This window comes from Pongo pygmaeus, chromosome 14, assembly GCF_028885625.2.
Source record: "Pongo pygmaeus isolate AG05252 chromosome 14, NHGRI_mPonPyg2-v2.0_pri, whole genome shotgun sequence".
NCBI lineage: Eukaryota > Metazoa > Chordata > Mammalia > Primates > Hominidae > Pongo > Pongo pygmaeus.
In genome coordinates, this window is record NC_072387.2 from 43683251 (window position 1) to 43697839 (window position 14589).

General features: G+C 37.6%; 1 protein-coding gene across 8 annotated transcripts in view; it reads left to right on the top strand.

The window, feature by feature from the left end:
• NBEA (neurobeachin) overlaps positions 1-14589 on the top strand; it is a 754643-nt gene that overhangs the window by 211560 nt on the left and 528494 nt on the right. For all 8 annotated transcript variants that reach the window (XM_054446222.2, XM_063650755.1, XM_063650757.1 and 5 more), the window contains one exon: positions 1276-1384. In XM_054446222.2, the coding sequence (XP_054302197.1) occupies positions 1276-1384 (109 nt within the window). The remainder of the gene's footprint in view (positions 1-1275; positions 1385-14589) is intronic.

Consider the following 14589-nt stretch of genomic DNA (forward strand, 5'->3'; position numbering starts at 1 on the left):
GCATGAGTGCTTTTCCTGTGGGTCAGGCCTAAAAATAATCTACAACTTTTCTGTTCACATTTTATTGGCTAGACTCAGTTAAATAGTCACACTTAGCTATAAGAGAGGCTGGAAATGTAATACAGATGTGGACCCAGGAAGAAAGGAACCAGAGTTTAGTGATTACTTTGTCAGGCTGTGTCACAGTTGCCAATCCAGAGAACAACAGAAAATTGAAGAAAGAAATGAAATACTGAGAGTTGGGAGAGAAGATGATCCAGATTTTGAATTCCTTTTTGTTTTTTTTTTTTTTTTGAGACAGAGTCTCACTCTGTCGCCCAGGCTGGAGTGCAGTGGCTCGATCTTGGCTCACTGCAACCTCCGTCTCCCAGGTTTAAGCGATTCTTCTGCGTCAGCCTCCTGAGTAGCTGGGACTACAGGCGTGTGCCACCACACCCAGCTAATTTTTGTATTTTTAGTAGAGATGGGGGTTTCACCACATTGACCAGGCTTGTCTCAAACTCCTGACCTCATGATCTGCCCACTTCAGCCTCTCAGAGTGCTGGGGTTACAGGCGTGAGCCACTGTTCCTGGCCCAGATCTTGAATTCTAAGGAAGTGACACAAATGAGAGGCCTGTAGTAATTCTTGAGCTAGAGCCAAGAGTTCCAGGAGGCCTTTAATGGAACCTTCTATCCTAAGTATGGGTGTGGGAGGGACACAATTAAATCAGGCAACATTAAGTAGAAAGATATTTTTTAAATCCATTGGTAGACCACAAATACAAGCAATGATGAACTCTCTTTAATTATGCAGAATTATTTTGTTTTATGACACCAAAATTAAGCTAGAGTATTTATTTTAAACCATAGTTTTAGTTCTTGATATTAAGGTTTGTTACAGTCTATGTTATAAACTTTGAATTTGGACAGGCATGATTTAAAAATTATGTGGTCTCTATGTTAGGGGAAACCAATAATTTTAACCCAATAAAATAACTTCTAAATAGTTATTTGAAATTTGAAAATAACAATGACATTTATGTAATATTCCATAATTTGTACATTTCACATTTTAGTTCACACAGATATTTTATTGAAAAGTTTTTAACTAATAGTCTTGAAACTTTAGGACACAATTGTGTTACAAACTGTTGTTTCTATAGATGGAAGTTCATAAAAATAATTACTTGTATTGTTCTGTATCTGGTTATAAATTGTTCTCTCTTACCTAAAAGTCATGTGATCAGAGAATCCAATGTGTTTCATGGTGTTTTATTTTTCCCCCTTCTCTCCAGGAGAAAAGTTGAAATTATGCACACCCATAGTCTTTTCACTCTTCTTGGAGAAAGGCTGATGTTGCATACAAACACTGTGACTGTCACCACATACAACACACTTTATGAGGTAAAAATAAAAAATGTGTGATGAAAGTTTTAAGTGTATACAGTGGAAACCCTCTTAATCTATGCACTTGAGATGAGTAGTTGGTCTGTTAATCTAAAAGCTAATTAAACCACAAAATGGTTTAATGGTAAAAATGAATATATACCTTATATTTTTATTTTATTTTAAAACATATCCATGTACAATTTTTGCCAATCTCTTTATGTCGATCCAAGAGCTTTTCTTCTTGTATGGGTTGGCTGACTGGCTTCACACAAAGTCTTTGTCACATAAACTACATCCATTTTGTAGTATATATTAGTTCTACTTCCCCATCCCCACCCCTCTGTTTTTATCCTCTCGTTCCTACTCTCTCTCTTTCTGCTTCTATTAGCTATCCACTGCCAGTATTAAGCTAGAGTTGCTACTGGGATAAATTTCGGTAAGAATTATTTGTAAAAATGATATCTGGAAGCATCTTTGGATCTCATCATTTCAATTTAGAGGTTCCTTTTTTATCACTTCCAACAAATGGAACAATTTTGGGTTCAGTATTTTCTAGGAAGTATGTATACTACCTCACAGAGTGGCTACTTTCATTTTTAAATGCTAGTGAAATGTTAGTAACGTCCCCTTACATTAACCTTAACTCTGCTTTCCTATAACTGATCTTCAGTGGTCCCAGTTCTTTTTCTCTAGCACAAGAGCTAACTGCCAGCATCCATTTTTGTATGGCTCTAAGTTAAGGATGCTTTTTATATTTCTAAATAGTTGAAAATAATCAAAAAAAGAATAATATATGAGTTGTAAAATGTATAGGATTTTCAAATTTCAGTGAACACAGTCACACTCATTTGTTTAGCTGTTGCCTGTAGCTGCTTTTGTGCCACAACCAGAGAGTTAAAGAGTTGTAACAAGAATATTTGTTATGCTCTCCTCACCTTGCACTGTCACTTGGCAAACTAGGAATTACAGTGATGTATTACCTCAACAGTGTTTCATGTACCACTTGTATTGCCAAACCTAAGTTTTCTGCTTTTAAATACCAGTGCATACCCATCATGTCAAAACAAGAAAAGAAAAGTGGATTTTTAATTTCACACTTTGAAATACAGCAGAGTGTAGATTATTTTATTATAGATTTAGATGGCAAGGCCTTGTGTCTGTTATACAAGGGCATTATAGTCATGCTAAGAGAAAACTTACAGGTACTACTAAATATCCATAATGTTATTCCTAACTCAGAAGAGCAGTGGTCAGAATATCTCATCATTGTAGATTTCTTTATGAAAGTGTTTTAAAAATAAAAATGAGAGACATTGAGAAAGGCAGATGCCAAGCTTCTGAATGGAATTGTACTATAATTTTGAATTAACCTGTAATCTCAGCTACTTGTGGGGCTAAGGCAGGAGGATTGCTTGATCCCAGGAGGTCTGCTTGATCCCAGGAGGTCAAGTCTGCACTGAGCTGAGATCGCGCCACTGCACTCCAGCCTGAGTGACAAAGTGAAACCCTGTCCCCTTCAAAAAAAAAAAAAAACAAAAACAAAAACAAATTTACACTTCTCTAATACTTGTTTCTTTTCATGTAAGCCATGGAACAGATCAGGTCAATTGCAGATTTTGCACAGTCGTCAAACAGGATACGTTTTACATTTTTAAATGATGGGGGAAAAAGAGTATTTTGGGATATGTTCAATTATATGAAATTCAAATTTCAGTCTCTGCAAATAAAAGTTGTTGTTTGGGTTCTGTTAAGGAAAAGTACAGAGATTTATTGCAAAGAGAAAAGTACACACTCAGGAAAGGGGAGTGTGGGTATACTTAAGATAGAGTTGCATGCAAGGGTTTTTGGGGCTGCTACCTTTATGAGTTTCTTCTAACCAAGGGATGGATGGAATATTCATAAAGATTACTGTAAAAGGGTAGATATTTCTCAGAACTGCAATGCTATCTAGTTTTACTCCAAATTTGGGTGTTCCTGGAACCATTATGGCGCTGGTGAGTGTGTGATTTAGTATGTCAGTGAGTGTATAATGAGGTCCTAGGTGAAGCTCCATCAAAGCCAGTGCCATACTGGGTACAGTTAGCCTTAGTTATCTTGGCTCTCATCCTGGCTTTTCAGGGTCTTATCAGCCCCTAGTTTCTGAAGCTATTTCAACAGTTTCCTTTTGCTAGTCATGTGAAACTGCTGCCTGGAGTTTTTTATTCTCCTGCAACCACCCTTATTATTCCTGTTTCATTTCCCCTTCCCCTTCAGAGATTTCCATCTCTTATTCTTATGGGTTGATGAGGGAGAAGGTCGGTCTTCTTTATCTACTTCCTGCTGATTAGAGATGTTGGCCCTGCCTGGCAAGGGCATGGAAATCTTTGACTGCCTGGCCTGAGGGTTCTAAGGGTGAGTCATCAGGAGACTCTGAATCCAAGGCAAGGATTGGAATCATTGCATGACCATCATTTTGACATGGAACTGTTGTAATGTAAAAGACACAAAATTTACAAGGAGGTTAAACAAGTAAGGACAAAGATTCATAGTAATAAGAGAGCTATTAAAGGTCGAAGGAAAGAACCATGTCACAGTTGGTAAGTATCCTTTGATGGAGTCCCAGATGGTTTGAGCAGTGGGATTATATTGAAATTATGTAGCCAGGTAGCCTGTTAGTAAATCTTTTGAACTTTCAGTTCAGCTAATCCTGAATTGTTAATATAAGAACAACAGATGTGGTTTATTACTGTGCAAACCCCTCTTTGTTCAGCCAGAACATAAAGCCTCTTGTTGTTTCCTTGACCATTCAAGAAGTTCATGCTTTAGACCTGTTAGAGCTTCATACAGTAGCTTAGCAATGAGCCTAAATCCTGGGATCAAAATTTTGCAAATTCCTGTCATACCCAGGAAAGTTTTGAGTTGCTTCTTCGGTTGTAGAGGCCTGACCTTTAAGATAGCTTCCTTTTGTTCGATGGACATGGTGTAGTTTCCTGGGCTTAGGATGTACCCCAGATATTTTACTTCCAGTTTAGAAGTCTGGGCCTTGGGTGGAGAGACTGGATACCCTTTCTCCCAGGAAGTTTAGAACTTGAATAACATTCTTATCTGAGGCCTCTTTAGTGGGTCTGCATATAAGGATGTCATCCACATATTGGCGTGTGGCTTCCCTTTCTGGCTCTAGTTCCCTTAATTCTCTTGCCAAGGCATTTCTGAACAAGTGATGGCTATCCCTAAAGTCCCGAGGCAGTACAACCCAAGTATACTGCCAGGAAATACTATTTTCAGGATTAGTTCACTCAAAAGCAAACAAATAGTGAGAGTCAGGGCACAAAGGGATACAAAAGAAAGCATCCTTAAGATCTAATATCATTAACCAATTGGTGTCTTCTGATATTTGGGTAAATATGGTAGAAGGATTTGGCACTTTAGGATGTAAGGGAATTACAGCCTGATTAATGGTTCATAAGTCTTGAACTAGACAATATTCTTCATTTCGTTTTTGGACAGGGAGGACAGGACTATTACAAAGAGACTGACGTGGAACTAGGAGGCCATGTTTTAAAAACTTCTTAATTACATGTTAGAGTCTTCACCTGGCTTCTTGTGTGAGGAGATATTGATGCTTATGTGGGAAATTATTTTTGTCTTTTAAAGAGATGATCACTAGCTGACCATGTATTACTTTGCCAGGAGTTTCTTGGTCTCATACTTGTGGTTCCATTTCCAGATCTTACTTTGGAAGGAATCTTCTGTTTGTCTGATACTGGTATCGAAAAAACAAGCATTGCCAATACTTGAAAGAAATGTTTCCCAGGGCCTGATAAACATAAAGTGACTCCAATTGTGGCCAGGAAATCCCATTCCAATAAAGAAATGGGACATAGAGTTTTGTAGGCTGCAGCTCAGGGGTAAGGTAAAGTGTTTTGATATTGGAGTGTCATCAACACCCATGACAATGCAGTTATTGGAAGATAAGGTCCAAGAGTGGCCTTTAGGACAGAGTAACTTGCCCCTGTATCAATTAAGGAATTAATATTCTTTCCTGCCATGTCGAGTCACCCAAAGCTCCTTAGTTGTGATGACCATGCTTTTGTGGGAGCCTCCAGGAACCTTGGGTCCCTTCAGTCCTCAGTTATAACCATTATGGCATAAAGTTTCCTTCTCTCCCTTTGGAGCTGAGGGCATTCCCTTTTCCAATGGCCTTCCTGCTTGTAGTGAGGACAGGGTCTGGTTGTGCTCCCTTGGCTGGGGCAGTTATTGCCCCTGTGTCACAGCTCCCCATACTTGAAGCAGCAGCCATTACCTTTTAAGTTTTCTGGTAGGTCTGCTTGGTCCATGGGTGAAGCGTCCCTCTGGGTGACCCTGAGGTTGCAGGATGCTGCTTATAGTGACTGCTATCATTTGGGCCTGCTGCTGTCTCATTGTTTGCCATGCTAGGTCCTTTCAGCATATTCAGCCCTATTATTGAATACCACGAAAGCCACATCAAGCATTTGATTAATAGGCATTTGGGATCCCAAAGCCAATTTCTGTGGTTTTCTTCTGATGTCAGGTGCTGACTGGCTAATAAAGTGTGTCCCAAGTAAAGTTTGGCAAGCATCAGTATCAGGGTCAATGTTAGTATATTTTCTTAGGGCTTCCACAAGGCATCTCTGGAACAAAGCTGGGTTTTCATCCTTTCTTTATTTCCCTTATTTTATCATAGTCCACAGGCTTGGTGTTACATTTTTTCATTCCCTTCACTAAACAAGTCACCATATGATTTCTTTTTCGTAGATCAACTTGGCCCTGTTGATAGTTCCAGTTGGGGTCATTGTTAGGCACAGATGTGGCCCCCATACCATATTCTTCAGAGTCCCCAGATGACAGATTGTTAGCATAAGCCTGGGCCTCTGCCCAAATATGCTGCTTTTCTTCAGGGGTGCAACACATGGACAAGATGATATGAATATCTCCGCAAGTTAACTCAAATGAGAGTGAGAAAGCCCAGAATTCCTTCATGAATTTAGTTGAAAATCAAAGGTACATGCACCTGATGAATGATCCCAGCATCCCCACTGGCTACCTCCCTAAGTAGACATAGCTTAGAATGGTCCCTTAGGAGGGTAGGAAACACCACTGCAGGTGACCCCAGCAGGGCTCAGTTCCCTTGGTAGGGAAGGTTATATAGGATGTTAAGGAGGCGGACTAGTAGGAGTCTGGGTGCTGGAGACAGTGGAACTAGAAGACTGAGGAGTTAAAGGTGGAGCTGGGTAAGAGGGAGAAGCTGTGGGTGCCAGACTGTGTCTGGGTTAGGAGGTGAGGGAAGGCTCTGGATTAGTTATTTGATATTTCCTAATTCCAACTAATTAGTTTTTTGATATTTTCCAAAAGGGGATCATTTAGGATATCTGGTTCCTCATTTGGTTCCCTTAAAGGAAAGGGTATGAGTATAACAGAGGCGGGAATTCCTACAAAGCTCAGAGTTTTGATAAAGAGCTATGAAGGCCTGTACATAGAATATTTGAGTCCATTTCTTCTGATGTTCACAAAAAACGATCTAATTACAAGATGGTATTAAAATTTAGGGTCCTGTTCTTTGGCTGTTGCATCCCATTTTCTGAAAGAGAGTTAGTTACCCTTGGCTTTGACTTGTTCTTGGGACAACGGACTGCCAGTGATTCTAAAATGAGGCTGATGATGCTCCAGGCTGGCTCATCATAAAGATAATACTGGTGGGCTGGGCGAGGTTTCCAAACACTGGTGGGACCTTGACCCCAGCTGGTGTTCAGGCTCTTGATAATAGGAGTTCAAGGATGAGTCACAAAATAGTGATAGCATGGGGATTTCTTGCAAAGAGAAAAGTACAAACTCAAGAAAGGGGAGTGTGGGTGGACTCAAGAGAAAGAGTTGCATGCAAGGGGGGTTAGGGCTGCTTCCTTTATGCACAAATAAAGTTTTATAGAACATAACTCATTAAGTAAATTCCTTTGGTCACTTGACACTACAGAGTTGAGTAGTTGTAATGGAGATTATATGATCCACAAATCTTAAAATACTATCTGATCTTATCTATAAAAAGTTTGCTGACCACTGCTCTACAGCAGCACAGAGAAATTTAACTCCCCTTTGTTGTTCTTTTTATTACAAGCTGTATTATAGTCTTCTGTCAGAATTAATATTCATCATTGCAAAAATTTGGAAAATGTAGAAAAGCACCAAAATAAAATTTAGCAAATACTGATTAATACTTAAGAATATATACATATTTCTCAACTCATACACATATGCACACAGAACTTTTATAAAATGTTATCGTAAATATGGTTTTCTTATCCAGCTTTTTACACCTATAATTACAAATATATTTATCACAAAATATTTATCTATAGCTGGGAAGGCAAACTCTTCTGGTAAAGGGACAGATAGTAGTATTTCAGGCTTTGTGGGCTATGCAGTATCTGTCACAACTACTCAAATCTGTTGTAGCTCAGAAGCAGCCATAGACAGTATGAACCAGACAGGCCGTGTACCAGTAAAACTGTGTTACAGAAACAGGTGGCAGGCTAGATTTGGCCCACAGGCCATAGTTTTCTGACCCCTGCTCTATAATATTACTTTTAACTACTTGATTTTTTCTCTATTTTATCAGTAAATTTAAGAGTGGCTGCTCTTTAGATTAGTGAAGAAATCTACTGACTACTCTGAATTGTTTGTTTGTTTCTGAGCTTAATATTCCCACTTTGTGTCAATCATTCCACAAATCACAAGATTAGTAGACCATGCCTTTCTGAACAATGCCTTTTTGAATTATAGTAGTGTTTTAATATTGTTTCAATATTTGGCATACAGAACTGAATAAGTACCAACGTAATGGCTTTTCCCTATGCAGAGTATAATGAGGTCATTTTCTTTCTTTATTCTGATATTGTATTTCCCTCGTCATATTTTTTATTGGGCACTTCTTATGACAAACATGGCAAATTCTTTATGTACATTGTTTCAGATCTTATAACTACCCTATGATAATGGTATTTTTATTGCTTGTTAAAACAGACAAACTAAGATTCACAGGTTAAGTAATTTGCTGTATGTCATGCCACTAATAAATAATCATAAAATAGGTAGGTTCCATGATATATATGCATAATGCAAAAATGTCAGAATCTCTCCTCAGTTGACAGCATTAAAGTCCTCCTCTGAATCAAAACCTGTTACAATATCAGATTAGGCTTCTGAAGGCCAGTGCCTAACATTGATGAACGTGTGTTTATGTTTTGATTTTTTGGACCTACTAATTGGTTTGGTCAATGATGCCTGTGTAAGTTTTTAATCATTGTTTTACCTATGTGAATTTTTGAGCATCTGCTTATTTTGACCTCTTATCCATAATAGAGAGTCTGAGTAGTCAGTGAAACTTTATATTGAGTGTAGCATAATAACATAATATGTTGAATTTGAAAAACCATTGTGTTGTAGTACTAACCTTTAAATAAGAAAATTTCATATGCATGTATACACACATATGTATATTTCTATTAAGTCTTCCTGAAATGTGACTCAGCACAAGTACAGCAGCATTTTTACCCACCACCTATACTCCTGTATATTCCTAGTATCCAGATTTTGGTCTCTAGTGATATTCTACACAAAACAAAGGCAACTAATTGCTGTTCCTGTGTCTTAGATGAGGAAAACTCAAGATAAGTTTGAATTCTCTGATACTGGATATGGGATGAGGCAGAGCTCCTGAAATGATGAAGGAACCAACTTACAGGCCTCTGACCAATTTTAGTAGTAATACTTGTTTTTAAAATAGAATACTGTTTATGGTTACTTTAAATAATTTTTTCAGGGACTTTGAGTTTATAATGAACCCATATTCTAAAAAGAAAAGTTTATGTAAGTGTATGAAATGCCAAAAGAGAGAGATGATAAATGATTGGTTATCATTGTTAATCCTACAAAATAGCAGAAAGAGTCTTCAACATAAGCTTTAATACTACTGCCAAACCAAATTTTATTATCAGAATGACAGGACAGTGGATTACTGTTTCTGGATCACCAGAGTTTAAACATTACATCTTTTGCTGTGTCGCATCTAGTTGCAAAAAGATTAACTTGTGTGATGGGTATCAATTTAATTTTTGTTAACATAGTAAAGGAAATTTAACTGAAAAAGGAAATCGCTTCCAGACTTGCTGCTTAGGTTTAATTCATCTTGTTAGCATCAACCAGGTTTTGTACTCTTAGCAAGAATTAGTTGTTTGATAATCCAGAGTTTGAAATGTTTTTTTAATCTTCATTTTCTTTTTTGAGTTTGGGGAAATCACCTTAATCTCAGCAATGCATCAGAATAAATATTACTACAACTCTATGAATGTGTAAAATTAAGTGCAGAAATAATAAAGAACCAACTTATGGTGTTGATAATGATATTTTAGACTAGAGTTGAGTAGAGTAGAGTTGAGTAGAGGGGAGGGGAGGGGAGGGGAGGGGAGGGTATAGGAGGCCAGGCACAGTGACTCATGCATGTAATCCTAGCACTTTGGGAGGCTGAGGTGGGTGGATCACTTGAGGTCAGGAGTTTAAGACCAGCCTGGCCAACATGATGAAACCCTGTCTCTACTAAAAATACAAAAAGTTTAGCCTAGTGTGTTGCTGTTTACCTGTAATTCCAGTTACTTGGGAAGCTGAAGCAGAATAGCTTGAACCTGGGAGGCAGAGGTTGCAGTGAGCTGAGACTGTTCTACTACACTCCAGTCTGGTCGACAAAGCAAGACTCTTGCTCTGAAAAAAAAAAAAAGAAATTTGTTATTTTAACAAATGTTTTTTGAAGTCTTATTAGGATAAAGACTATGTTATAGTGACCTTTGAAGCTTTTAAGTTTGATAAGATGCTTGTAATATAATAAACAATAAATTTGAAGTCACAGGCCAGGCGCGGTGGCTCACGCCTATAATCCCAACACTTTGGGAGGCCGAGGTGGGCGGATCACCTGAGGTTGGGAGTTCGAGACCAGCCTGACCAACATGGAGAAACCCCATCACTACTAAATATACAAAATTAGCCAGGCATGGTGGCGCATGCCTGTAATTGCAGCTACTCAGGAGGCAGAGGCAGGAGAATCGCTTGAACCTGCAAGGTGGAGGTTGCAGTGAGCCAAGATTATGCCATTGCACTCCAGCCTGAGCAAGAAGAGCGAAACTCTGTCTCAAAAAAAAAAAAAAAAAATTAAGGCACAAAATCAGATTTTTAGCAGGACATGTCAAACAACATTGTATAAGTTGTGAAGATGTAAAAATCTATCTTGATTATTTTGAAAACAAAATTAATAAATTATTTATGTGTATAGTTTTCTGAGGTGAATTTATTCTGTAGGATATATACTAAGAAGTGAGTTAACTTTAATGGACCTCTTTTTGAAATTACTCAAAGCTATTTTATATACATATTATTTAGGAATTGTAATATTTATAAAACTTGTGTTTTACATTCTATTTGTATCTTTAGTTTTGCTTTGTTACTCCATCTCTAAATTATGAGTAATTATGTTTTCCTTTTGTTAATGATTTGTAGTACTCTCTAATACACTTAAGAATTGTTTGATTTTAGAATATGTTTTCTGCAGGCAAAACAAGTAGATTTTTATGTTTAATACACTTGTAAATCTCAACAATAATATCTGTTTCATTACTTCATTGTGATACAATTTTTGCTTTATGGGTTCTCTTTGCATACTCTTCCCTTAATTTAGTTAAACATGTAGTGGTGACACAAGGAGCCAAATGTAAGATCTTATAACCTAAATGAGAGCTTTGTTCCTTATAGTAATAACTAACCAATTTAAAGGAAAACATATATTTTTTAAATTAACTGTTTCTATAAGGATATAACAATTTATGAATGCAATCATTTTACAAGTTAGTCAGCTTTAAAACTAAGTACTTAATAATCAAAGTTTTTCTCAAAATTATAGAATCTCAGAGGTGGACAGTATGTTAGATACCATCTTATTCAAACTTTCTCTTCACAGAAAAAAAAAATCACAAAGTTAGGTAGCTTGTCCAAACCTGTAAAAATTCTCTGACCCAAATACAGTGGCAGTTAGATGCAACAGCAGGATTAATAGTTTGCCTTTTTTTTACCACCCCATCTCAAAAAGTTGAGCCTACTAATATTACAAAATTTATGCATGATGAAACTGGGGAGCAGGTGCATCAGAAAGATAGCTTCTGTAGCCCCTGCTTCAGCTTAAAGTTCTGTAACACATGAATTGCAAAATAATTCCATTTATAAAATGAAATTTCAGTGTGTAATGCTGGGCTCAGGTGTATCTCTGTAAATAGCATATAAAGTTACCTCCATGCTTATGATTCATTATTGTTTCCCTCCCTGTCGATTACCTGTATTATAGCCACTGGGGACATGTGGCTGTTGAACACTTAAAATGTGGCTGGTATGAATTGAGATGTGCTCTAAGTGTTAAATACACATTGGTTTTCATGTCCATATCCAGCTCTGAACCTCTGTACAATTTTGTTTTAGTGGGGGTTTGGGGTTACTATGCATATCTCTTACCAATCCAGTCAAACCTTTGGGGCCCATCTTGAGCCCTGCTCTTTCATTAAAATGTTTGGGTCTACATTCATCTCTTTTTATTTATATCTCATTATTCCCTTTCTCCCTTTTTAAACTTATATAGGTTCTTTTTTTTTTCTTTTTTTCTTTTTTTTTTTTTTTTTTTGAGACGGAGTCTCACTCTGTCGCCCAGGCTGGAGTGCAGTGGCGCAATTTCGGCTCACTGCAAGCTCCGCCTCCCGAGTTCACGCCATTCTCCTGCCTCAGCCTCCTGAGTAGCTGGGACTACAGGCGCCCGCCACCAAGCCCGGGTAATTTTTTGTATTTTTTAGTAGAGACGACGGGGTTTCACTGTGTTAGCCAGGATGGTCTCAATCTCCTGACCTTGTGATCCACCCACCTCGGCCTCGCAAAGTGCTGGGATTACAGGTGTGAGCCACCGCGCCCGGCCACACAGGTTCTTAATGATAGTCTATCATGTTTTGTTACTTAATTGGGGCATGCATTTATGCCTGCCTCCAGAACAATAATTAAATAAATTGCTACTAGAAATGAAGTTGCACCTAGCAGTGTATTTTCAGTCTCCAAATATTTAGCAGAGGGAGGGCACATAACTGGTTATTAATAAATACATGTTGAATTGAGTTTCTGAGTATATATTTGTCATTTAAAAAACCCTTATATTTTAATATGTTATAGTTTTCAAAGCACTTTCACATATGGAGCTTTATTTAATCTTCCTAGCAGTTTTATTAGATAGGCAAGGCAGTTATTCTTTTCATTGTTAGATGATAAAGTAGGGACTTAAAAAGACAATATAAAAACTGGTGACACTTTTGTTTCCTGTGCAATGTGATTTCTTCTCTTTTGGTTGAAAACACTTTAACTGTCATGGGAGAGTTAGGTCCTGGTTTCCTTTAAGCTCGTCTGAAGTTATTTTGAATCCTTTATTTATAACCACGATTTTCTTGGATCTCATCCACTGGGCTATAGGTACACACTAGGGTCTTTGGGGCAAGTTGTTGTGAAAACTCCTTATACGTATATACCAAGCAATAAGTGATTGCTCTTTAGTATATGATTTTCAAAGAAATTTTATCTCATGTCAACTCCGTTTGATTAGGAGTGCATGTATGGGGTCCTTTGTTTAGAAAGTTGTGAAACACTGTTTAGTTTTAACAAAGAAGTGTTTAGTTTCGTCAGAGGTATGAGAATGAGGGCAACAGGGATAATTAAATGCTATATTATTTAATAAAATAGGTCAGTTTTTATTTCAGGTCAATATCTTTTTTATGAACATTCCTAATATACTTATGTAAGTGTCCTGTCTTAGTCTGAGCAGAAAGGGAAGGAAAATCAAACTTCTGGACGTTGTGGTCCTTTTCTAATCAGAAGAGACCATCCCTCTCTCTCAATTTGCTTTTTCCATCTTCAGCTTCTACAATATAGCTATGTTCAATTGTCCTTTCAACTAACATTGGTGGTTTTGCAGCAGTTTTTGTACTTGACTTAGGTTTAACTGTTTATTCAGAATTTGCCATGTTAAAGCTAAACAGGACATTAAATCACAGATATAAAATGATGTCTTTATTAAATATAACCTCATTGGGTTTATGTAAGAGATAAACACAAGCTCAAGCCTAAAATACAGTGAGCAGTCATACATACATTATTGATATATAATTAGGTTAGTTATTCTTTAACAAATATTTACTGAGTGCTGTTGTGTGTCAGGCATTAGTGCTGATTACTAGGAATATAACAGTGAAGATGATGTTCAAAATCCTGCTCCCACATTTTAGTGGGAAAGTTAGTAAACGTTTTAGAATTTTCTCTTTCCTTTATTTGGTCATTTTTTTGTATTTGAAAGAAATAATTTAAAAAACTCATTAGTAAATGACAACGAGCCACATTATTAGGAAGAACTTTCCCTTGTCACACTTATTGAAGTAGGGGCCAGATGTGGTGGCTCATGCGTTTAATCCCAGCACTTTGAGAAGCTGAAGCAGGAGGATCGCAGGAGCCCAGCAGTTCAAGATGAGCCTGGGTGATAAAGTGAGACCCCATCTTTACCAAAAAATGAGAAAAATAATCAGCTGAGTGTGGTGGCATGAACCTGTAGTCCCAAGGCAGGAGGATCGCTTGAGTCCAGGAGTTGGAGGCTGCAATGAGCCGTGATTGTGCCACTGCAGTCCAGACTGGGGGTACCGTAGTGAGATTCTGTCTCTAAAAAAAAAAAAAAAAGTAGTTCATAAATAATTTTATGAACACTGAAAAGGCATTTCAAACAATAAATTCATTAATTTCCTAATCTTTCCTTCTATAGATACTGGTTCTGGTTTTGTATGTATAAATAATAAATAAAATTTGGTGAATACACAGTTAAAGAGTTTAGACGTATGTGGAATTCATTAAAAAGTCTCTTTAGGGCTGAGCACGGTGGCTAACACCTGTAACCCCAGCACTTTGGGAGGCTGAGGTGGGTGGATCATCTGAGGTCAGGAGTTCGAGAGCAGCCTGATCAATATGGTGAAACCCTGTCTCTACTAAAAATACAAAAAATTAGCCAGGCGTGGTGGCACATGCCTGTAATCCCAGCTATTTGGGAGACTGAGGGAAGAGAATCACTTGAACCCATGAGGTGGAGGTTGAAGTAAGCCAAGATTGCACCATTGCACTCC